The sequence below is a fragment of the Gopherus evgoodei genome, chromosome 2 (assembly GCF_007399415.2).
Source record: "Gopherus evgoodei ecotype Sinaloan lineage chromosome 2, rGopEvg1_v1.p, whole genome shotgun sequence".
Classification (NCBI taxonomy): Eukaryota; Metazoa; Chordata; order Testudines; family Testudinidae; genus Gopherus; species Gopherus evgoodei.
Window position 1 is genome coordinate 2513363 of NC_044323.1, and position 24908 is coordinate 2538270.

At 56.2% G+C, this 24908-nt stretch overlaps 1 protein-coding gene across 2 annotated transcripts in view; it reads right to left on the reverse strand.

Annotated features, from left to right (window-relative positions):
- Positions 1-1955: 1955 nt before the first annotated feature.
- Positions 1956-24908, reverse strand: part of LOC115645324 (NAC-alpha domain-containing protein 1-like) — a 48047-nt gene continuing 25094 nt past the window's right edge. For both annotated transcript variants that reach the window (XM_030549795.1, XM_030549796.1), the window contains exons 2-9: positions 15591-22061; positions 11896-12189; positions 9148-9236; positions 7120-7203; positions 4559-4705; positions 3675-3806; positions 2628-2750; positions 1956-2132 (exon numbers count right to left, since the gene is read on the reverse strand). In XM_030549795.1, coding sequence (XP_030405655.1) covers positions 2118-2132; positions 2628-2750; positions 3675-3806; positions 4559-4705; positions 7120-7203; positions 9148-9236; positions 11896-12189; positions 15591-22061 — 7355 coding nt within the window. In that variant the 3' untranslated portion in view covers positions 1956-2117. The remainder of the gene's footprint in view (positions 2133-2627; positions 2751-3674; positions 3807-4558; positions 4706-7119; positions 7204-9147; positions 9237-11895; positions 12190-15590; positions 22062-24908) is intronic.

The window sequence follows — 24908 nt, forward strand, 5'->3', positions numbered from 1 at the left end:
GTGATTAGAAAGTTGGTACCCCTACCCCATCCATGGATGCTGCCTGAGGCTCCTCCCTTATCTGGGAAGGGAAAGTGGCTGATGTGATTACAAAGCCATTAGCCATTATCTTTGAAAGCTCATGGCAACCAGGGGAGGTCCTGGATGACTGGAAAAAGGCTAATGTAGTGCCCATCTTTAAAAAAGGAAGGAGGAGACTCTGGGGATTTACAGACCCATCAGCCTCACCTCAGTCCCTGGAAAAGCCATGGTGCAGGTCCTTGAGGAATCCATGTTGAAGCACTTGGAGAGGAAGGTGATCAGGAACAGTCAATATTGATTCACCAAGGGCAAGTCATGCCTGACCAACTTGATTGGCTTCTACGAGGAGATAACTGGCTCTGTGGCTATTGGGAAAGCAGTGGACAGGATATATCTTGACTTAAGCAAGGCTTGAGATACATCTTCCACAGTATTCTTGCCAGCAAGTTAAAAATATAAATTGGATGAATGGACTTTAAGGTGGATCGAAAGCTGGCTAGGTCATTGGGCAGTGATCAATGGCTCAATGTCTAGTTGGCAGCTGCTGTCAAGCAGAGTGCCCCATGGGTCAGTCCTGGGCCTAGTTTTGTTCAACATCTTCATTAATGATCTGGATGAGGAGAATGATCTCACCCTCAGCAAGTTCACAGATGACACGAATCTGGGTGGAGAGGTAGGTACTCTGGACCCTATCTCTACTCTCCAGTATGACCTAGACAAATTGGGCCAAAAGAAATCTCATGAGGTTCAACCAGGCAAGTGCAGAGTCCTGCACTTAGGACAGAAGAATCCCATGCATCACTACAGGGTGGGGACTGACTGGCTAAGCAGCAGTTCTGCAGAGAAGGAGCTGGGGATTACAGTGGATGAGAAGCTGGATATGAGTCAGCAGTGTGCCCTTGTTGCCAAGAAGGCTAATGGCGTTTTGGGCTGCATTAGTAGGTGCATTGCCAGCAGATCAAGGGATGTGATTATTCCCCTCTATTTGGGACTGGTGAGGCCACAACTGGTGTACTGCATCTAGTTTTGGGGCCCCCACTACAGAAAGGATGTGCAGAAATTGGAGATTCCAGCCAAGGGCAATGAAAATGTTTAGGGGACAGGAGCACATGACTTATGAGGAGAGGCTGAGGGCATGGGGCTTGTTTAGTCTGCAGAAGAAGAATGAGGGGAGATTTGATAGCCTTCAACTACCTGAAGGGGGGTCCCAAAGGGGATAGGACCTTGGCTGTTCTTGTTCTGTCATCTGCCACCACTGAGGAGCAATGGTCTCAAGTTGCAGTGGGGGAGGTTTAGGTTGGATATTAGGAAACACTATTTCACCAGGAGGGTGGTGAAGCCCTGGAATGGGTTACCAAGGGAGGTGGTGGAATCTCCTTCCTTAGAGGTTTTTAAGGCCTGGCGTGACAAAGCCCTGGCTGGGATGATTTAGTTGGGGTTGGTCCTGCTTTGAGCAGGGGGTTGGACTAGATGACGACCTAAGGTCCCTTTCAACTCTGATAGTTTGATGCTACAAGCCCAGCCCAATTCTCAGCACTCAGCAGAATGAGTCAGGTATATCCACACTGCAGCCCAGGCAGAGACATGCTAGTGCCTCTCAAGCTAGCATGCTAAAGCTAGTGTGGACATGGCAGAAGGGGTGCCTAGCCACTCAAATACAAGCCTGGCTGAGCTCCTGGGTTTGAGCTCAGGTTGCTAGGCCTGGCCACAGCATCCACTCTGCTGTTCTAGCTTGAGCAGAACTAGCACCTGCCCCTCTTGCCAGATGGGAGGACTGGTCCCAGCTGCAGCATAGACAGGCCCTGCCCTCCTTTCCAGCTTCCACCCAGCTGAACTGGAGCTTCAGCCCAGCTCCCACCCTGCCAGAACCAGGAGCTGCCTGTTCATGTGTGACCTAGATCAAGGGAGAAGAAAGGAGACCAAACCTGGGTGCATTTCAAGTGAATACATGAGGCCATTTTATTGAGCAGCATGAGAGATGCAGACTAGTAGGAATATTTGCAGTTCTAGAGTATTTAATACCAGCTGTACTGTATAGGAGTAACTGTGCATCTATACAGAGGGGGGTGGGTCTGTTTGCACATCCAGGCCAGCAGCTACATGGTCAGCTCCTGCAGGAGAGAGCAGAGGGTTAGATGGGGACCGCAGGGTCCAAGGAGGGGAGCACAAGGGGTTTTCTCTGGCATCTCTACAGGAGGGCCGTTGCTTAGTGCTTTAAGTCTCCTGTTTTCAGCATCATTACACAGGACAAAGCCTGGGGGACACCTGGCTGGAAGGTGGAAGGACCCCTGGTGGGAGGTGGAAGGGCCCCTATCCATCAGATCTTGGCAGTACCTCCCCCTACAAGCCTTCTGCTCATGAGCAGAGCTTCCCTAGGCAGAGGAGGTTTAGTAGCTCAAGCAGAGCACAGAGCCAGGAGGTCCCAAGTTCTAATCCTGCCTTGGCCAGCTACTGCCTTCTTGGGAGACTTGTCTCTGCCTCAGTTTACCCCCTCTGAAGTTGGGGCATTGCTTCCTCAGATGGAGACTAGTCTGTGACCACATCCCCATCAGCAGGGTAGGATCTTATGGCAGGCGGCCAGGCACAGCCTGGGCACTGGCTCTTACCATGATGGCATTGACGATATCGTTGTTGTTGTGTCTGAGTGCCCGCACAGCTTTGGGACGCGACACGTTGGCCTGGGCCATCACCAGCTCAATATCTCTCACCTCCAGTCCAGTCTCATCAACCTGGAGGGGAAGAGCAACTCATCATGCTCCAGACTGGGAGAGGGCACAGTGCCACCCCCAGACCCTGCTCACACCCCAAAACCAAATATATTTGGAAGGGGAGGGGAATTGGCTCCAAAGGCAGGAGTGTTCACTTCATCCTGCTGGTCACTTGGACAAATCTGCCCTGAACAAGGGATGGCTACTGCCCAGCTCTGTATCCTCAAGCCGAACCAAGCTAGCCGAGCCCACTCCTTGGGCACCTTTCTGCCTCCAGGCCCGTCCTCAGGCACAGCTACACAGCCATGCTGGTTCTCAGTGAGCGAACCCTGGGGTGCACTATGGCACTCAATGCTGCTCTGGCATCCTGCCTTCTTCCCACTGATCCCTGACAATGTACTGGTCTGCCCTGACTAGTTAGGTCTGTCCCCACCAGGCAGAGACTAGACTGTTCTCCCCTCTGCTGCTCTAAAGCACAGGAAGGAAGCTGGCTATGTAGGAAGCTATCCCAGTTCCCAGCACCCAGGCCGGATGCAGGACAGACAGCAGCGTGCCAACAGCGTCCGGCCATCGGAATGAGCCTCCAGTGGGTTACAACCAAGACATGGACACGAGTTCTCTTCCTTGTGGCTGGTTCACATCTCCTAACCTCAGCACCATGTAAGCGGGGCCCAGCAGCTCATTGGTGGCACTAGGGATGGGGCAGAGTCCAGGACCAGACATTGGACTGACAGCAAGTGGTGCTGCAGCAGTCACCTTCCCAAGGGAAGGCCCAGGAGCTCTGCTGTACTGGCTACACCCATGGACCCTGGAGAGGGATGAGGTGTCACCAGCTAAATCTCTTCTGCCCTTCACCCCCAGCCTGACTCAGTGCTAAAGCTGGTGCCCAGTGAGTGTTGTGGAATCGGACTGCTACTGCCCCCAGCTTCCTTTCTCCAGCCTTACCTCCTCCTCTTCCTCGCTCTCCTCTTTGATCGTGAGTGCTGGGGCCGTTTCTGTGATCAAAGGCGAGTGCTCCATCGGCACCTTGAACTTCTCCGCTGCCGCCTTGTGCACCTGCTGCGACAGGTCTTCGATCTGCAGGGACAGACCCGGGTCAGCAGGGGAGCGGTTAGCACAGGAGGCGGATGGAGATGCTGCTCACTGGGGAGTCCCTGCAGTGACTCCAGGGAGCAGGCTAGCGATCTGCCAGCCATATGAAGGGCTGGGTGGGGTGAGAGCAGGGAGAACCTGTCTGAAGTAGAGTAGAGCTCTCGCCTGCCTCCAGCTCTGAGGACATGGAATAGGGTAGGTCATGGGGAGCACCAGTGCCCCCAAGAGCAAGGTGCAGACCAGGCAAGGAGAGAAGGGGGAGGGGGTCGCAGCAGGAAGACTCCTGTGCCCAGACTTGTCTCCTAGAGGAGGGAGAGTCCCCACCCCATGGGTGGGGTAAGCAATGCACTGTACTAGTGACAACCCTGTCATGCAGGAGCTGACCCAATTTTCCTCCTCTACAGCTCTGAGTTCAGCCCTGCCCCCTCAGAGAACAGCCCTATCAGGGCTGGAGCATGGGAGTGAGTCAGTGATGGCCAGGGTAGGGCCAAGCCCTGAGTGGCAGCTAGTCAGGGTTCCCATTTACACCAGGCACTAGACTGGCCTGCAGGAGCCAGTCAGATTCCAGGCCTCCCAGCAGGACCCGAGTAGCTGCTCGTGTGAGTCCCTCAGCAGCTGGAATCCAGGCTGTGCCCGCCTGGGCCAGCGACTAGCTCTGTGCCATGGTGCTAGTGCTCTGTGCCATGGTGCCCCAAGACACACACGGCAGAGGGGTCAGGCGGCCCCCAGAGCCTCACCTTGGCCTCTCCAAACACTATGTAGATGTCGGAAGCCGGGCTCTTGAACACGTCCGGCTTGGTTATCACAAATAGGATGTTCTTGGACTTCCGGATCGTGATCCTGGTGACGCCGTGAATCTGACGCAGCCCCAGCTTGGACATGGCCTGCAGGGAAGACGGACTGACATGTTAGTGGCCTCAGGCAGCAGCAGCAGCCCCTGCAGCTGGAGCGATGGACCAGGGACCCCAGAACAAGCCTCATGGACAGAGGGGGACCGCCTTCAGTCTGTGAAGTGACCTGTCTGAGGCCTTTGGCTGCCGCAATGGAAGTGCTGACGCCAGGAGTTACCACGGCTGGCTGGCCATTGGTTTGTCTCCAGGGACGCTGGATGGCCTCCATCTCAGAGTGCGGGCTGTGTTGTCTGGGGCAGCACAGGCTGAGGGCATCCATGGGCAGCACCTGTTAGCCCATTCCTGGTTCTGCTCCTTGGAGATGCCAGACTCATCTTGCACAGAGCTATGCAGACCAGGAGAGGGGGCTGTTGGGCTGGAACAGGCTGTTGATGGTGCCAGGAGAGACACCCATGTCTAACTGTCAGAGGGCCAGTGTCCCATCTCCCACGTGAGCTCTGCCCTGCCTGAGAACCCACCCTCTGACTTGCATTACACCTGGTGCCACTGATGCAGTAGGGACTGTCTGTGTGGGGAGTGGGAGAGCAGGGGAGGACTTTAGGGGATGGATGATGCCAGGGCCTGTAACCTGAGCTAGGTAAGGGAGGGGAAAGGTCAACACCTTTGCCAGGGAAGGGGACAAGGGAAGGGAGTGGCAGGAGGGAAGCAGTTTGAGTTTGGGCTTGGGGCTGTATGGGCAGAATTCAGGGTATCCTAGCTAGGATCCAAGCACCCTGAAAGCCCAGAAGGACTCGGTGGAGGGGTCCTGACTGTGCCTGCAAGCTCTGCTGTAACCTGTGTTCCTGTTGTCCAATAAACTTTCTGTTTTACTGGCTGGCTAAGAGTCACTGTGGGTCCCAGGAAGAGGGGTGCAGGGCTGGACTACCCCACACTCTGTGACAACCACTTCCTAGCCCCCGCAGGGATTTTACACGCCAGTGTTTGGAAGCAGAGGCTGGAGAGATGTAGGCATGTGACCCTGCCCTGCAGGGAGAGGGGCAGGCAGCCCAGTGAGCATTCCCCATCCCTAGTTGCTGTGACGTGGCATTGGGAAGCGCCCTGTACAGCAAGGCCACCCATCCAGACAGTCCAGAGCCCTTCTGCACACAGTGGTAGGTTAGCTCTGACTCCCACCCAGCCCAGGGGAGTTTGGTGATAGCAGGACAGGGCTAGTTGGGCAGCTTCTCTGATGGGGCTGTGTGGACAGGACACACAAGTGGTTGTACAAGGTGTGTTAATGGATCCACCCCCAGGCACATGCTCCAGCCCCCAAGATCCTCCTTGGGATCAGCCCAGCAGGCTGCCAGGAGAGCAGATGCTGCCAGAGGAGACCTGGGTTTGGGCTGTGCAGCTGCAGGAGGGCTGGGAGCCCAGCCTCTGCATGGAAAGGGGCAGAGGGCTGCAGGGATGACAGGCCTGGCCAGGCAGCACAAGCCAGAGCCCTGGGAGTTCACAGGCTCCTTGGGAGCCCAGCCCACCCCTCGCTGCTGCCACTCCAACCCCTGTGCTCTCTCAAGCAGCATCCTGAGCTGTCCTGTCCCTGGGGAACAGTGCCAGAGGCAACCCAGACAATCCCTGGGCAGACCTAGCAAAGCCAGTGCCACAGAGACCTGCTCCATGTCAGAGGTGCTTTAATCAGGGCTAATCGCCAGAGCCAGTGACGAACACAGACAGGCTTATCCAGCGCCTAATCCCCCCTCAAACCTGTGGCTAGTCGGCCAGCCTGGGTCTCATCTCAGCCACGAGGCACTCCCTGTTTCTGCCTCCCATTCATCTCGGCAGCCCCTTGTGCCCTCATGCGGCAGAAGGGGTGGGACTGTGCTCCTGCTCCCCAGGAGGCCCTGGCTCTCCATCCAGCCCATGGCCCAGCCTTGTGTTTAAAGGCTCCCCACACACTTGCTCCAGCCCATCCCAGGCTGATGTCCCTGCTGAGCCCTCTTGTCCCTCCAGCGTCACCCTGCAGATGGAGCGCGGGGGATTGGTGCGCCCAAGGGACACTGGAGGCGGCGTGCTGGGCAGTTCAAGGTGCATCTCGAAGCCGGAGTCATTGTCTGTGTTTTGATCATTTGGCCAATTCAGCAGCCCCCTGCAGGAGCTGCCGCACTGGACGGGCTGCTCCAAGCTGAGTCATCGCCCAGGCAGATGGAAACAGGTGTTGGATGCAGCCCTGGCCTGGGTCAGAGCTTCCAGCCGCTCCTCCAGCCCCCAGCAGGGCCCTGCAGGCAGGGCTGTAAAACCACTGACTCCCAGCCCCTGCCCTGCACAGAGCGAGTCCTGCCCAGAGACCTGACGTGGCTCAGGACAGGCATTGCCAGGAGCCTGCAATTGAGGCTTCCCTCCCCCACAGCAGGAGCTCACCCGGGGGGCCAGACCTTGAGCAAGGTGCGGCACCCTCACACCACACTGACCTTTCTGGCTTTCTTCTCACTCCGGCTCTGCTTGGCTTTGCTGATGGTTTCCTCCCCGGTGCTCAGCGAGTGCGTTAGCTGGGCCTGCAAAACAAGTGCCCTGTAACAGTGGCTCCCCCATGTCCCGGCCTCTAGAGGGAAGAATGGAGCCATGTGCAGGGGCCAGGACAGCCATGCCTCTGGCCACAGCCAGACCAGAATGGAGGAGGCTGGAGCAGTGCCAGAATCCAGCTCCGTCAGAGTGCCAGGCTCGTTCAGCCTGAACGTTTGCCCCCTCTGGATGGCGTGTCCAGTGGGGGAAACAGGCACAAATTAAGTCATTTGCCCCAAAGCCAGAGAGTCTGGGCTAGACCCAGACTGGGGGTGCGTGTTGCAGTCCCCACAGGGTGACCAGATGTCCTGATTTTATAGGAACAGGCCCAATTTTGGGGTTGGTCTTATATAGGCTCCTATTACCCCCCCAATCCCTGTCCTGATTTCTCACATTTTCTGTCTGGTCACCCTAGATCCAAGTGCCACACAAGCATACCGACATCCATGCTGGCATCCCAAGTTCTCCCATCTCAGGGTGGGTAGGAACAGCCTCACGCCCCTCCCCAGAGACAGGCACTGTAGCAGTCCCCCCGTTTGTCTCGTGCATTCTGGGAAGGCTCTGGCAGAGAGGTAGGTCTAAAGCCACCACCCTGCCTTGCCCTCATTGCTGTTAGCTGGGGAGAGGCATGAAGCATGTGCCCGGTGCCTCAGGCCAGTTGCGCAGCTGGTTCTCAGACCCACACTCCACCTAGGAATTGCACCAGAGCTTTCCTCAGGCACTTTCCTCCTGGCAGCCAGCACTGCCCCCCAGCCTACTCTGGAGCCCCACCCTGAGGTGGGGGAGGAGGGGAGAGACCGTTCGGCTACATCACACACAGAGGGGCACATGCTGCTCCCGCTGCAGGATGGCCGTTCGGGCGGCATGTCGTGCTGGGAGAGAAGCAGCAGCAGCTGCCCTGTTCTCTAGCTGAATCAGAGTGAACCTGCGTCTCCCTCATGCCACCACCACCTTGCCGGACCCCAGCTCAGCCTGCCCCCACTCGCAGATACTGCATCATGCCACTGTTTGCTGGCCCCTCAGGCCCCACTCTATGGAGACAGGGCACAGCCTGGAGAGCAGGATCTCCCCAGCCCAGCTGATCCCCGCAGGCAGCTCAACCCTGAGCCAGGACCCCTGATTGACTCCCAAGGGAGGAAGCTGGCTGCTGGACGTACTCCTCTCCTGGAACAGGACAGCATTGGAGGCAGAGGGGAGGAAGCCAAATGCAGCTCATTGTCTCTGGCCTGGAAACCCTTTGGGGCAGGGGCTGCATCTGACAGTGCTCCAGAGCCCTTCAGCATTGCCACGAACGTGTGGATCGGTGGGAGGGACACTGGAGCTCTGACAGACACAGCCCCTGCCCCAAAGGGTCTCCAGGCCAGAGACAAGGACGGCCCTTGGAGATGGGTATCCTGCAGCCAGGTCACTACGGCAGGGATCGCAGGGCACAGCTCCCAGTCCAGGGACACCTGGTGACTTGGGGAGCTGTAGGAGGAGTTCCAGGACTACAGAGGCCATCTTCCAAGGTCTCTTCACTCCAGAAGGGTGCTCAGATACCAATGGGTGTCTCCACCACCTATTGGTCTGCCCCCTCACCCCAGAATTATCCAGGCAGAGGGAGCAATAAGACACTCTCCCTCCCATCTAGGTACATAGCCAGGGTGGGCCTGATGTGGAGATCTGTTCACAACCCCTTGCCAGGGATGGGGGTGCTCTTTCTTGGATGCCATGTACGTGGCCTTCACAATCCCATCTCCTGGGGCCTGTTTTTTCCCCCAGAGCTCGGCCTGTCTGCTGCTGAGTTAATGCTGTCCTGTACCACAGGCCTCTGCTTCCCAGCCTCCTGGTGGGAAAGGGGAGGGCCCCCCCAGGGAGCTAGTTATTCAGGCTAGTTCAGTCATTTACTGTGCCAGGACCCTCAGGCTGTGTGGGCCTCTCCCTGGGCAGCCCCGTACCTGAGTCTGAGCTGTCCGGGGTTCTGAGATGTCTGGCTCCTCCAGCTCTGGAATAGACTCATCGTTGCTCTCCGAGTCGTTACAAGAGCCTGGAAGAGAGGAGGCCATCAGTGCCATGGCTGAAGCCCCTTAACCATCTAACCCCTCCTATTGACAGGGCCGAGGACACTCAATCCCTTTCTGGCACCGAGTCACAGCCCTGATGGCTGCAGGAAAGGCCAGTTGCACATGCAAGTTTTCCCAGGTTGAGGCCACAGCACTGCTTCCCTTTCAACAGCAGTGCTGAAACCACCACTCAGCAGGAGGTGCAGGGGCATCCAAGGGGCATGAATGCAGGACACAGTGGGTGGGATGCACCTGGCTCTGTTCCAGGAGGGACTTGTCCCTAGGTGCTGGACATATATAGCCCTGGAGCTTATGGTCAAGCTGGACAAGTAGGAAGGGAAGGGACACACCCAAGGTCACCCAGTGGGTCAGTGGCAGAGCCAGGAGACCTGTGCTCTGTTCTTAAGAACCAGTCCCATGCCCTGTTCATGGGCTGTGCTGTCTGTCTTGCATTTACACAGCCTTTTCCATCTCCAGTGGATCCTGCCTGCTTTAGAAGTGAAGTGCTGCCACTTCTGGGGTGGAAGGGGCACCTATTTACCCAGCAACGTTAGCTCATTGTCACCTGTCTCCAACAGACATTCCACATCCCTCAAGTCCTGCAACTCCTCAGATTGGAGTTTGCCCAAGACTACCAAGAGAGAACCCTGCTCCTGGGACCTTTGCTACCCAGAGTGCTTTGCACCTGAGTTGTAAAGCCTCACTGAGGGAGGCCATGTGACTTCACAGATGGGCCCAGGCCACTGCCTTGATACTCTAACGGTTTCCTGGCTCTGCCAGTGAGCTTGAGCTGCTCACTGCCTCTCCCATCCTGGGTCTTGTCTGTTTAGACCCAGTCCCTTGGGGCCAGGACTAAGGAAAGCTCTGGTGTGGACAATGCACTCCCCTGAGTGTCGTGCTGACCTAACCCTGGGTGTGGACCTGGGTAGGCAGGGGAGGGGATGTCCCCATTGACCCAGCTACTGTTGCTTTGGGAATAGGGGTTCTTAGCCCAAGAGCAAACCCTTCTGTCACCGTGGTCTGCGTCTTCACGTTGGTACCTGTAACTTAGGGGCCCTAGGCGCCAGGTGCTGTCGGGCCAGACATGCTGTGGCAGCGTTGCTAAGCTGGGGCTCCAGCCAGCGGGATGGCACGTCAAGGCCTTGGTTTACCAAGGCAGAGGCTGGAGCACCCTGCCCTGGTGAGTCACTGACATGGGGGACGGACGGGTTCCTGGACATGCCCAGAGCAGCTCTCGGCGCTTTGGCAAAAGCAAAGCCTAGGACCCGGGATGATTCTACAGGAGCTGTCCTGGCCAGGGAGGGCCCCAGGGTCTCCCCTCCACATCCTGGCTCACCACATTAGATGCCCAAGGCACCTCCTCAATTCTCGCCCACCCCCAAGGGCTCATGCCCCAGCCTCCATCCTCTTCACTGAGCAGGGACAGGGTGGGAGCCACTGCTCAGAGCTGCAGGGGTGTGAAACCCCGCAGCCTCCCACCCACACTGGGCCTCTGCCCCAGCGTTGGTTACTTACTGCACTGGTTGTGTTCCTCATGGGGCTGGCAGGCCACCCTCCCCACCCAGCACGGAGTGGGAGTGGGATGGGCAGCTGGGCACGTGCCCCATGCTAGGTCCCATTCACTCTTGTTTGCTTTATATCGCACCATCCTGAATCAGGGCCTGGAACCCCACTCACCCCTCAGGTATTGAGTGGTTAACAGCACCCTGGTCTGAGCAGAGAGATCAACCCCTTGGCATAGGCACCAGGCCCAGCAAGCCCGTGGTTTGGGCCTGGGAAGGGCTAGCGATGCACAGCCCTAGGTTTTATCTGGGCCTCTGCGGCAGTGCTGGGAATTGCATGGCAAGAAGCTCGGAATCCAGCAATGCTTCCTTCCCTCCTCCCATGTGTTTCAGTTCCTGCTGGACAAGGAACAGGCCTGTTTGCGTAAGAGGGGGGGATAGAAAGCTTTGAAAGCCTCACCGTGCAGCTGGTCCCTAGGGCAGTGCAGCCAGCCAAGCTGCTTCCCTTTGTTTGCTGTGCTCGACAGGGTTTGCTTTGCAAGAGCTCCAGCTGGAGAATTCCCCTGCCCTGCGGCACACTCTTAGCCGTACAATGCAGGAGGCTGCGCCGGGCATGCAGACCCATTAGAGACCTGTCAGCTGCTATCCAGCAGCTATTACAGGAGCCCATTGCGGCTCTGCTGTTTGGCCAGGAGACGAGGATTATATCAGCATCTAGCTTTGTGGGCATCCACAAGCGAGCGCCTAGGGCAAGTGCCATTCCTGGAAATAGTCCATTGCCCTGTCCTACCCTAGCCTGACCCCTGGGATGTAGCCTAGCACTGTTAGCCCTAGAGGCTGGCTCTGGTACCCAGCAGTCCCAGTGCCAGGGGCCAGAGGCCTGACTAGAGTAGGTTAGGAGAACGCCATTGAGACCAGTGGAGCCATGCCAATGACCAGCGGAGGATCTGGCCAGGCCTTGTAGGGTGCTTTCCCCAGAGGTTCTGCTTAGCCACCCGCCTCTCTGAAGCAAGCTGCCGCAGGAGAGCTACCATGCTCCAGCGAGCTAGCAGAGGGCGTTCAAAGGCCAGGAGAGGACTGCATGGAACTCAGTAGGTTTGGGGAGGAGGCCATTCCCTTCCTCCCACCCGCACACATGTACCTTTATGGTTAACTTCACAGCTTCTCTGCCCCACCAGCGGCTTGTCCTCCAGCAGCGTCATGCCAGCCGCCTCCCTCAGGGTCTCGATCTCTGGGCAGCGGTAGGGTGGCTCGCTCTCGCTGGAAGAGCTTGATTCCAACTGGACGAAGCCACGATGGGCTTGCCTCTCTTCTGCGGAGGCGGAACCCCTCCCTCTGGTGTCTTTGTTCCCTGGGAGCTGGGGCCTCCCTCGGGAATCCTGGGTGCTGAGGAAGGGGTCTCTGCATGGGACAGGGGATGCGGAGCTCTCCAGAGCTGCAGTAGAGGGAGGAATTGCATTAGGTTGGGTTCCTGCCCCTGCCCCTTGACAGATTAGGGTCTCCAGAGCGGAGGGCCCAATGGAACCCACTGGGGGGCCAGCTGCATGGGGACACGTTTCTCCCATCAGTGGTAGCACTGGGACCAGAACCTGGGCCCTATTCCTAGCCCCCTGCTCCACCCAGCCTTCCAGCTCCTTACAAAGGGAATCTAGGCCAGAGCCCTCTGGATGTGCCCCCTTTTCAAGCAGGAGGTGTAAATTCCCACTCAAGGAGCCCTACCCGTGGCTCTCTCATTGAGCTAGTACGTAGCCATGGAGGCTAGCAGCTCAAGCCACATTAGGACAGCAGCAGCTCTGGGCTAAGCAGCAGAGAGTCACATCCTCATATTCCATCTAGAGTGCATCAAAACAATGCAATATCGGGTGGTTAGGAAGGAGATCCTGCCCTAACAGAACCCACTGTCAGAAAAACAGGGCTTAGGATGTTTAAAGAAAACTTGATTTGACATTGTTCCGTCTGGCAAGGAATCACTCAGTTGTGAGTGAGAACTCTTCCCTTCCATTGTTCTGCCTTGTGGGCCCCACTTCCCTATTGTTTGTCTGGTTCTTGGATTGTTTCAGACTGTAGCATAACTAATTTTGCAAGGTTTAAGTCAGCTACGGTAGTGGACTCTGGTGGAGTAAAGAATTGTTTCATAACGGGCTGTGATTGGCAAAAAATACTGCTTGGTAGGACTTCTGTTTAAAACGATTGGTTAAAGGTAGAGTTAAGCAGGACTCAAGTTTAAGTATAAAAACTGGGGTCCAGAAGGAAGTGTTTTTGAGAACCAACTCCAGGATACAGCCCAAAGATCAGAGCTGCCAGCCCTCAACATCCTGCCAACCATATTGTGCAGGAAGCTGGAGGAGCCCCCTCCCCCAACCTGATCCTACCTGGCCACCAAGGTGCATGTGCTTTCTTGGGAGTGGTGAGCATTGTGTGCTTAACGTGGGCACTCTGTTCAGAGAGGTTATGGAGATTACTGGGTAAGGCCACTTCCCTGATAAAAGGCCCTGCAAGCTCTCAGCCCTAGGAGCTAGGTCAGGGTGGGAGGTGCTTAACTTAACTGGGCCCATGGAAGGGTAAAGGTGAGGTGCCCTAGAGCACAGGTTCTCAACCTCTTTGAGGGTGTTCCCCCTGCCCCAACATGCTACAAAAACTCCATGGCCCACTTGTGCCACAACTGGTTTTCTACATACAAAAAACCCAGAGCTGGCAACAGGGGGTAGCAAGCACAACAGTTGCCTGGGGCCCCTTGCCCCTTTGTCCTGAGGTTCAACAAGGACAAGTGCAGAGTCCTGCACTCAGGACGGAAGAATCCCATTCACTGTTACAGACTAGGGACCAAGTGGCTAGGCAGCAGTTCTCATCCACTGTAACCCCAGGTCCTTTTCTGCAGAAGCTGGACAGCAGTCAGTGTGCCCTTGTTGCTGAGAAGGCTAATGGCATTTTGGGCTGTATAAGTAGGGGCATTGCCAGCAGATCGAGGGATGCAATCGTTCCCCTCTATTTGAGATTGGCGAGGCCTCATCTGGAGTACTGTGTCCAGTTTTGGGCCCCACACTACAAGAAGGATGTGGAAAAATTGGAGAGAGTCCAGCAGAGGGTAACAAATGATTAGGGGGCTGGAGCACACAACTTTGAGGAGAGGCTGAGGGAACTGGGATTGTTTAGTCTGCAGAAGAGTGAGGGTGGGATTTGATAGCTGCTTTCAACCTGAAAGGGGGTTCCAAAGAGGATGGATCTAGACTGTTCTCAGTGGTGGCAGATGACAGAACAAGGAGCAATGGTCTCAAGTTGCAGTGGGGGAGGTCTAGGTTGGATGTTAGGAAACACTATTTCACTAGGAGGGTGGTGAAGCACTGGAATGGGTTCCCTAGGGAGGTGGAATCTCCTTCCTTAGAGGTTTTTAAGGTCAGGCTTGACAAAGCCCTGGCTGGGATGATTTAGGTGGAGTTGGCCCTGCTTTGAGCAGGGGGTTGGACTAGATGACCTCCTGAGGTCCCTTCCAATCCTGATATTCTGTGATAAGTAACTTTTCCCTGCCATGCATGACAGCAGCATCCAGCTGGGAGGACCACTGGACCTGCCCTCTTGGGAAGGCTTCTTAGAGCAGTGATTAATTGGCTAATAATCCCAACTGTCCCTTCATGCAGTGGCCTGGTTAGTTTTTAGCAGAGCAGGGCTGCCTGCCAAGCAGAAAGGGCTGTCACCTCTGGGAGATGCCAGCATCACCCAGCACTTTAATGGAGTTCAGAGATGTGCAGAGGTCACTGACATGGCAGAGAGGATATGGCCAGGCCAGGAGATAAGAGCCTCCAGATCTGGGACCCCCGGATGAGGAATGCAGCTGTTCCTGTTTGAGAAGCTTCCTCCCAGTCCAAGAGCTAGTGACCTTTGTGATGCATGCTTGAGATTGTCCATCATCCCTCACCATAGCCAGAAATGCAGCTCCCTGGGGTGCAATGAGGGGTTTACTAACACTAGCCTGGGAGAGAGGGTCAAGGACACTCTCCCAGCTGAAGCTGCAAATAAATTTGACTGGAGCTCAGCTAGCCCATCACCTATTCTTTCAAGGAGAGCCATGGGATCCTTTGTGGCCCAAGGGAGTCAGGACATTGGTCTTGAGCAGTTAGGGGGCACCAGCAGCAGGACAAGCCTTTTCCCCTGCACCTTGGACGGGTGCTGGTTCAGTACCAACATGGAGGGAAGGATGCTCTCCACGGAGCTGTCACTGTGTGACATGTTTGAGGTAGTAGTGTGCTAACCATTCCCACCACTGCACCATGCCTACCTCGGGGTAGGTGGTTCCTGGCTCATGTGAAGGTTACAGGATGCAATGAGTCCAAACACAGGACTTGGGTAAGAAATTTAGAAGCATTGCCTGAGCCACATCTGAGCAAAACTGGGACCTTCACACCTGCCCCATGGCCAGGGTTTGGGTTTAGTCCCATTGGCGTATGGGGGAAGTTAGGGGCTGGCAGCAAGGGGAGCTGGAAAGCTCTTGTTCAGCTCCTGGGGCTGAACATTTGGTCAAATGCACTGCAAGGATCTCCCTGCTCTTCGAGTCAGTGATGCTTTCCCAAGGGAGCAGGTCTGCTGCCAAGTGCTTTAGAGAAACATGTCTCCATGGGACTAGGCCAGAACTGCTGGTGGATGTTTGTGTTGGAGAAGCCTGTCCTCGGAGGGCCCACCAAGACCACTGGCACTAGGTCCACTAAGCCTACACTGATGTTAGCCTGTTCTGTAAGGGAGAGGGTTAGAAAAGCACCTGCCTGACCTGGGCAGACCAGGTCATTCCCAGCAGATGTTCCATCCCCTAATACAGGGAGCAGGAGGGGGAAGAAGGGACGTTACCTTCTAAGTATTTCCTGGAATCCAGCAGGAGAGATGGCTGGTCTTCAGTGCAAGTGTCCTCTGTGACAGAATGTGCTTCAGATGTGGGAAGCCCTGAGTTTTGGCCTTGGATAGGATCCTCTGAGCAAGGTGGCAAGAAGGATAAAGCAGGAGGCACTTCTATGAGTTCAGAGCAAGGAGGAGGGGAAGGTGCATCCTCCACAGTGACTTCAGGAGAGGCAGGCTGACGTGACTGGAGGGGAGCAGCTGCAGGGATGGGGCAGGGCTCTGGTGGAGGAGACTCTGGAGGCTGGAAGTCACTAGCCAGGGAAGCTGCCGAGGGCTCAGGAGAAGGAGAGGAATGGAGTATCAATGGACTGGTTGCTTCTGTAGTCGAAAGCGTCTCATTCTCCCTGCTGCTTTCAGTATCGCCCAATGGGATTTGGCTTTGCTGATTACCTCCGTTTGCTGGATGCTGTGGGCTCTGCAGGTGTCCTGCTTGGCTGGCCTCTGGCATGGCACCATCTACACCTGCCTCACCAGGGCTCTCCCAAGGCTCTTCTACCCTGGGTGAGATCCCCAGCTCCGCAGGCTCCTCCAGGCTCAGTGACCTCTGGTCCTGGTCTTTAGCATGAGTTCCAGAGGAAGTCTGGATGGACTCTTCCTCCAAGGGCCCTTCACTGTGCAGGCTGGAGTCTTCCTCTGCGGAGAGATCCTGTTCCTCTAGCACAGGGGTCACTGACTCACTGCTGCCCATGGAGGAAGCAAGTAGCACAGGGCTGGGTGTCACCTCCGCTGCAAGCAGTGTCTCACAGATGCTCTCCAATTGTGCTTGTTCTGAAGTGCTCTCGTCCTCAGAGGGCTGCCGAGCACCCTGGTCCTCACTGGGCTGCCGAGAGGCACTGCCAGCAGCAAGTTCATGAGTGGGCGTTTCAGGTTCAGGCTGAGCTTTGATCACCCTCTCTTGTGCTTCACTGGCCTCCAGGGAGTCTGGGGTGGCCTCTCCTGAGGAGCTCTCCAAGACCCTCTCCTTGAGGCTGGCAAGGACACTTTGTGCTTCTGTCACCATCTGGCTGCTCACAGGACAAAGAGGCCCCACTTTGAGCTGGGAGGCCTGGAGGTTCCCAAAGGAGCCTTGTAACATGGCAGTGATTTCCTGCCACTCACGAGATGCTGCTGGCGGGTCAGCAGGGTTCTCCACCAAGGCACCAGATGGCTCACGCAATCCAAGGCTGATCGCCAGGCTTTCTGCAATGACGGCTTTGGATTCCAGCAAGTCAGGGCTTGTTTTTGTTGGCCCTGAATATTCAGCAGAATGCTCTGCTTCCAGGCTTGCGCTGGGGCTGCTGTCCCCAGGCTCTGCAGGGGGCTGGCCATGAATAGCAGGCTCGCCTATGTAGATGATCTTCTCAGAAGCAGTGAAGAGCAGTTGCTGATTGCTAGGCACTGGCACATTGGATCTTAGCCTGGTGCACTCTGAGTGAGTGGAACGTGGAGCTTCTTGCAGGGAGGAATAGTGCAAACACAAAGCCAGGCTGTGCTCAGGGGGTTCTGGGGCCAGGCTGTGCTCAGGGGGTTCTGGGGCCAGGCTGTGCTCAGCTGAAGAGACCCCTGAGGGGCTGGGCTCGGGCAGGGATGGAGAGTCTCTGCTGCTGATGCCCACGTGGAGATATTCTGGTGGTAGAACTGCTTCCTTCAGCTCTGTTGGAATGTCACCCTCTTGCTGCTCTGTTAACTGGCTCTCAGCTTGTTCGGGAGCACCCAGTTCTCCCCCCGCCCTGGAGGATTTCTGCTCAACTAGTCTGGTGCTCCCTCCCATGCTCTCCTCAGAGGCCATGAAGAAGCTGGAATCCATGTGCATGAAGGACTGTGTGGTGTCTGGTGGCTCTGGGGAAGATTCTCTGGAGGAAACAGCCTTGTCGGGTTCCTCCTGTGTAGAGTCCACAGTGGTCATCTTATCATCAAGAGCAAGGGGAGGCCTGAGTGCTGCACAGCCTGGTGTTTGCCTGCCTTCCGGGGAGTCTCCACTGAACAGGTCATTGCTGAATGCAGAAGAGCTGCCTTCAGAAGCTGCCTCTGCACTCTCTGCCAACTCCACCTCCATTTCTCCTTTGGGCGAAGGAGTTCCTGGCTGACTTTCTTCGGGCTGAGCCTCGGCCTCCCTCTCCTCATCGGTGAGGTAGACCCCTTCTTCGGATGTAGCTTCAGAGCCGAGTGCTTCCTCTTCCGTCACATCACCCAGACTCTCACTCTGCTGCAGAGCGGCTGGCTTCATTTCTTGAGGAAGTTGGGTGCTACCCAGCCACTGCTCTTGGGTAGAGGCCCCCTTCCCACCAGGCAGCTCATCACAGCCCAGCTGGTCTCCAATTGTTTTCTTGGCTGTTTCTTCTGCATTGGTGCTCTCTATTTCCCCTTCGAGCACAACATTCTTGCTGCTGCTTGTTGAGACAGATGAGTCTTGATCCTCTCCAGCTCCATGCTCAGGCTCCCAGGGAGACTCAGAGCTAGCTGTCTCCAGAACATTCATGTTGCTGTCCCTCAACTCAGGCAAGTCTGGATCCAAGCTACAGACACGTGGGGCCTGGAACACCTGAGCCCCTGGTTCAGGCAGGGTTTGGCCTGGAGCAGCTGCAGTGGGAGTTTCCATTTCAAGCTGGTCTCCTAGGGGGCAAACCTGAGCAGAGACAGAATCTGTTTGGCTGCATGACTCACTTCCTGATACAGAGGCATAGGTGGCTTCCTCAGCAGATCTGGTCTGCAAGTCATGGCTGACAGTGCTTGAACAAGGAACTGGGGTTACCATTTCCACAGGTTCTCCCAGGCTCTCCAGGGCCTGAACAGCTGCCTTTGGCTGGGTCTCTCCCATCGCAGCAACGGGTGAGGCACCAAACGTGGATTCCAAGTCAGATTCTGCAGCCTCAGCTGTGAGCCACTTTTCTGCGCTTGCCATGAGCTCCTCTTGATTCTGGTCTGTGCTGCTGTTCATTTCTCCCGGCAGCTGGATGCCAGGAGAGGCAGGGCTGCTCTCGTCCAGTTGAGGTTCTTTTGAGTTGGAGTCTTTGGTCTCTCCAGTCCCTGAGCATGGCCAGATTGGCTCAGGGATGCTGCTGTCTGCCAGGGCCGGCTTCTTGCCTAGGGCTTCTTGCCCCCAGGTTGGTTCGGTGCTCTCTGGAACCGCTATGGCCTGAGGGAGCAGCGAGAACGCCGTTGTGCCGAAGTACCTTTTCACATAGGTCTCTCTCTCAGACTCTGAGCTTGCATCCAGCTCTCTGCACTCCTGCTGCCTGCTCCCATCCAGCGTCCTCTGGAGTTCCTGCAGGTCTCTCTGCATCGTGTGCAGGTCCAGGCTCTGGGACTCTGAATCCCCCGGTGGGAGAAGGGGCTCTTGTTGCTGATCCACCACAGCCAATGTGGGCTCATTCTGGCTGGCTGTGTCCACGAGCATGTTTGGCTGTGTGTCATTTTGTCCCAGAAGGGGCACGGAATCCAGGCTGGCTTCCAAGAACAGCTCCCCTTGTTCCTCATTGTTGTTGACTTGATCGAGAGAGGAGGCTTCCTCCAGCTCCTCCTCAGAGGAGGAGAAGCAGGCGATCAAGCACTCTCCTGCTGGCTCGCTGTCAGCTCTGGTCACTTCAGGCTGTTCCAAGCTGGCACCATCGGAGGCTCCCAGTTGGGCCACAAAGTGATCTTCCCTCTTCCCTCCCAGAGAAGTGCTGTCCTGGTCTAGGAGCTCCAGGAGGTGCACTTCAGACTCCTTCAGTTTGGTGCCCATCTCAAACACAGAGGCATCCCTGGCGGTAGGCTCAGCGAGTTCAGTGGGAGCTGGCTTCTGTTTCCAAGGCAAGGGTATTGCAGATCCCATCCCATCCCCACCTCTCCATGGAGCCACACACACTTCAGCTGACTGGCTTATCGGCTCTGCATTCTCCATGACTACCTCCAGCCCAGGGAAGACCTCAGTCTCCTCGTCTGTATCAAAGCAGGCTATCAGACACTCCCCTGAGTTGGGGAGCCCTTTCTCCAGGGCCTCCTGCATGTCCGACAGTGAGGACTGGTGCTCCAGGGAGCTCTCTGAGGAGGAGCCAGTATCCCCTGGAGAATCTGCCTGGTCAGATTCAGCTCTCAGAGCAGACTCCCCAGGGGATGGTGTGCTGTCTGGTTTCAGAGAGAGGCTCCAGCCTCGGCCTGTGGGTGAGATGCTGCCGCTTCCTGGGCTGTCTGAGTCGCTGTGTTCATCCACCAGCGCTGCCTTGGGTTCAGCGAGTGCTGCTGATTTCAGCATCCCCTCACTTTGGGCTGGTGGCTGCCTCTCTTCTTCCTCCCCCTCTTCCTCTTCTGTGGATCCTTCCAGCTTATCCTGGTGAGCCACATTACCCTCCGGCACGAACCCAACCTCCACCCCTGTGTGGGGGACTGTGCCCAGCGCCGAGAAAGCCGTGTATTCCTCATCGGTGTCAGAGGCATCTGATGATGTCTCCATCTCGCTCTCGCTGCCCGAGCAGGAGGCCCCCTGCTCAGAGTCCTCTGCAGCTGGCTTCTCCCCTTCCTGAGCTGAGGGGGTCACCACAGCGTATTGCTCAGTGCTGTACAGCTGCTCATCTGCCTCGCCATTGTACGAGGCGGAGTCGGAGGACTGGGAAGTGTCATCTTGGTAGGCAAAGGACTCATCCACGCCCTCGTTGATGGAGTTCTCCGACAGAGAATGCAGGAAGGAGGCAGAGGTGCTGTCATCTTCCTCCGCCCCGTAGACGATGTCGTTCTCTACAGACTCCCCCTGGGGGAACAGTGTGATCTCCAGCGACTCGGCCTCAAAGATCAGGCTCCCGCGAAAGGGCAGCAGAGTGGCAGGGATCATCTGGTCATTGTCCGTGAAGTCTGATGGGAGCTCTGCTGAGGAGCCAGTGGTCTCGGCCTGCAGGCTGCTGGGTGTCTCTGCATCCGAGGAGCAGCTTGCCCCAGACACGCTGCTGGACTCTGACTGGAGGCCTGGCAAGGGGATGGGGGAGCAGGACACCAGGCTGGACTCCAGAGGCTCTTTCGCTGCATCCCCTGTCCCCAGGCTGGCACTGGCTTTATCTGAGGTGAAGACTTCCACCTTCAGGAGCTGCCTGTCCAAGGTGCTTTGCAGTGGCTCATCCCCAGAGTCTCCTCCTGGATGGGGCAGGTCCTTCTCCTCAGCTGGCAGCAGCTCCCCTGGATCCTCTGGCTCTGTGGTGAGCGGGACCCATGCAATAGAGGTAGCAATTTCAGAGTCCCACTCTTCTTCTGGCGTGGTCTGACCATCCCCTTCCTCCTCCACTGGCACTGAAGGCAGAGTCATGTTGCCAGAGGAAAGTCTCTCCAAAGACTGGTCACCTTCCTCTTCCTCCTCCAGCTGCTCAGGAGACAGACAAGAGCTCCTGGCAAACCGAGCCGGCTCCTCAGAAAGCTCCAGCTCCAACAGGGATTCCCCATAAGCAGTTGAGGCTTCCACGGTCTCCGACTCAGCAATCAGGTTGGGAGAACATGACGGGGATGTGCTGGAGGTGCCAGAGGAAGCCCAGCTGCCCCCCTCGGCGGTGATGTAGGACCCCGATGGAGAGGTAGGTGGGGAGCACAGCCCTTCGTTGTCCATATCGCTCTGCTCCTCGCTCAGGTGGTCCTTGGCATAGGGGAGGTGCTTGAGGTGGGAGTAGACTGTTTTGATTGGCGTCGAAGGGGCTGTGAAGTACAGGTCCGGATCCAGGACTGGTTTGACCTGGGGGGGCTGCAAGGGTCCTGCCTCGGCCAGCTCATCAGGAGGGTCTTTGGCAGGTGTGGGACATGGGGAAGGCACATCGGCCATGGTTTCACCCTGAGAAAACAACTTCTCCTTTAGCGCCACGCTCGGCTCTTCAGGCTCCCAGGGCAGCAGACGAGGAGGCCGATAGAGACACACTTGCCTGTTGTCTCTGGGTTTGGGGCAGGGAGACTCCCCTGGTGTGGCCTGGGCAGAGAGTTTCCGAACAGCCTCAGAGCTGCTCTCTAGGATCCAGTTTTCCTCGTCACTCGACTCTTCTCCGGCATAGGCTGCGAGGCTTTCAGCGCCAGCTGCCTCTGATACGGGAGCCTTGTCGTCCAGCAGTGAGCTGTGCAGCTCCACCCCCGTGTCTGGCTTGTCATCGCTGCACTGGGTCTCCTCCCCCATCACAATCCTGGTGTCCAGCATGTCCACACTCAGCACTTCCTGGAGGCCTTTGGGAGGCGTTTCCAGCAGGACCTGGCTGCACTCGCTCAGGCCAGTGGGGGAGCTACCAACAGCTGTGTCGCAGCTGGCTCCTTCTGGCTGGGGCCTGTCCTCTTTCTTGGCCGGCAGGAAGGCCAGGGCTCCTGGGCTGCAGAGGGTGGGCTCCATGGCAGTGGGGCTTGTACAATTGGGGGCTGCTGTCAGGGAGACCTGCAGTGGAGTCAGGGCGGAGGGGGGTGAAGAGTCACCACTGGGGGTGGACGTGCTGGAGGCATTCTGAGAGCCATCTGGGGAGAGATCAGAAGGACACATTGAGTCTGGCACTTGCTCCAGGACTCCCCTACGCCACCCAATGCCACAGCAGGGCTAAGCCTGTGGAGCCAGCAAGGACTTGGAGCTCCAGCCTGGCCACCAGACCCCTTGGATGAAAGCATTACAACCCAGATTTGCTTTTCACTAGCCATGGGGGTCTGCGCTTCACTGTAGCCTTGGAGTGGCCAGTTGTGCTTTCTGGTTCCCATGTACAAGCTCCAGCCCTGGTTCCAGGCCAGGGAGGTGGGGAGACTGAAGTCTAGCAAGAGGACACCTCCTCCCACCCCAAAAGCCTGTCTCAAGTGCTGTTCTACTCTGAAGAGGGACTCTGTCAAGCTGGCCCCTTCTCACTCGAGATCCAGCCCCATTCATATCCAGTCACAGCCAATCCTGTTAACAAGACACGGATCTTGTTCTACTACCCTCTGCAGAACCTGCCTAGCTAAGGACCAGCAAGTCGACTTGGTTCTGTTCTCCCTTGTGCATGAGCATCATTCATCAAGTTCCAATCAGCTACCCTTGTGCAACCCCTGCCTTCAGCAGGGAGCAGGGCTTGACCTGCAGAACATTTGTGATGGTGCATAAGGGATGAATGTCAGCTGGATGGTTAGATCCCCAAGGGCTTGCAACCCTGGCAATTCAAAGAGCACCATCTCCCTCTGGTGCACTGGTCACCCATGATCTGGAACTCTAGAGTAAACAGTGCCATTTACAGAGTCACTTTTCAAAGTAAGGATAGTCACAAATGCTGAAGTACAACCCCATTCAGCCGAGTAGAGGGTACTTCCAGCTAGTGGAGGATGCTATTTCATTAATTTCCTTGCCATACAGACTACACAAATAATGCATGAGACTGACGTTTAGTGTTTCCTTAGGAAAAGTTCAGTCTGATTTCAGTTTTGTTAGTTCTAGTGTCTGATTTTAGCCAGGTTTCTGTTGATCAGAAGTCAGACTTGACTGTGGACCATTTCGACATAAGCATCTGCCCAGCGACCAAACCAAGCTGAAATATTGCTACTATTTAAAACGTCTGAGGTTTATGTGAACGCAAGACAGCATCTCTCAGCAGTGTGTGATAACGTAAGTGTAAGACAGTCAGATACACAAGTACCGGACAGGGAGTGCTTAATTTGATTGTTGGGCAAGCCATGCTTGGCAGACCCATACCAAAGAAACTAAGTCAATTGTGTGTTGCTGAAAGGAACCGACAGAGCCTTGGAGACCCAGATATTCTTTCGATGGACCGGGTTTCCCCAGCCATTTGATTAGCATATTGGGCAAATTATTCATTGTTTGCTGTGTTACTGCAAGTTTAGCCCTTTATGTTGTACATGGATTGATCCTAGTTTGTACAAGTCACTGGCAAACACTATACACATTTCAGAAAGCTGTTCCCTTCAGCACCTGCTCTTCATGGGTTGGTCACTGCCAGGGAGATAAACAAGGAACATGTCCTGAGCACCTCTGGGCAAATAGTCATTGTGAAACCTCAGGCTTGGATGTTTTCACCCCCATCCAGCCCCCAGCCAGGCTAGGGGAACAGATCAGGACCTGCAAGGAGCAGGACGGACTCCCTGCTTCTGTTCACTTCTTTACACAGCTCTAGTTTCTGCCCTGACTGGCACCAGAGGCTACCCCCATAGTTTAGGCCTAGGGAATCTGCGAACAAACCCCACCACTGCTGTCTCCAGCTCTGGCAGACTAGGAACAAAGCCGAGATCAGCAGCTTGTCTCACGCTGACAACGAAACAGCGATCGGGTGGGGAACAGCTTTCAGGCACTACAGCTAACCAGATGCCAAAGTAGCTGTTGGACGAATGGCTCTAGATCCCATTTGCAGTCCCCTGCCCCCTAAACTCCCCATCCCCTCAGATGTGCTTCCATTACATCCCCCCACCCAGGTTTGTGGTTAGAGATGGGCCGCTCCCTGGGCAAGGTAGGAAGCAGAGCAGAGAGAAAATTACCCACAAGTGTCCAGGGAGGCTAATGCAGTTGCCTTGTTTGACTGGAGAGCTGCAGCAATTGGCTACAAGAAAGCTCTCTAATGCTGGAGCACCAAGTGCTGTAGCAGTGAAACTTGCCAGCTCATTCTCTGTCTCCAGCAGTCACTTTACCCAGCCCAGGCGTGCAGCAGCAGTGTGAGGATGCCATGCATGACAGGACAGATGGGACCAGGACACAAAGGCTCCCTGATCCACCCAAAGCCATGCCTTCCTCAGGTGCGCAGTCATGCCAAGATAAACCAGTGTCCTGGCCAAGTCTGAACTCCTCAGAATTGCCTGGAGTCTTGGAGGAAGGCAGCAGACTGGTTTCAATCACACCCAAAGAGCAGATCCTGCCCTGGTGCCGGGACACTGACCGTACCAGCGCAGAAAACACAGACAATGCCACTTTCTGGAGTCAGAGCCCAGCTGCAGCACCCTAGACATTCTGCATTAAAATGCAGACTCACCTCCATGCCTGCTTGGCTGATATCTGGAAAAGAATCTCATGGGAGACAGCTGGGCCTGCAGCCAGAGCACACACAGTGTACGCTGCAGGGATTGCAGAGGGGCCATTTCTTTAACTCCATAGGCAGCTACCTTCCCAGGGGAAGAAGGGGGCAGGATGGACAGAAGCTGCTGTTGACCTGATCACTACACCTGAAGGGTCAATTGGATGGGGGCAAGGACAGGGGCGGCTCTAGATATTTTGCTGCCCCAAGCACAGCATCATGCTGCGGGGGGCCCTCTGCTGCTTGCCGGTCCCACGGCTCCAGTGGACCTCCCGCAGGCATGCCTGCAGAGGGTCCTCTGGTCCCGCAGCTTCAAGCCATCTCTGAG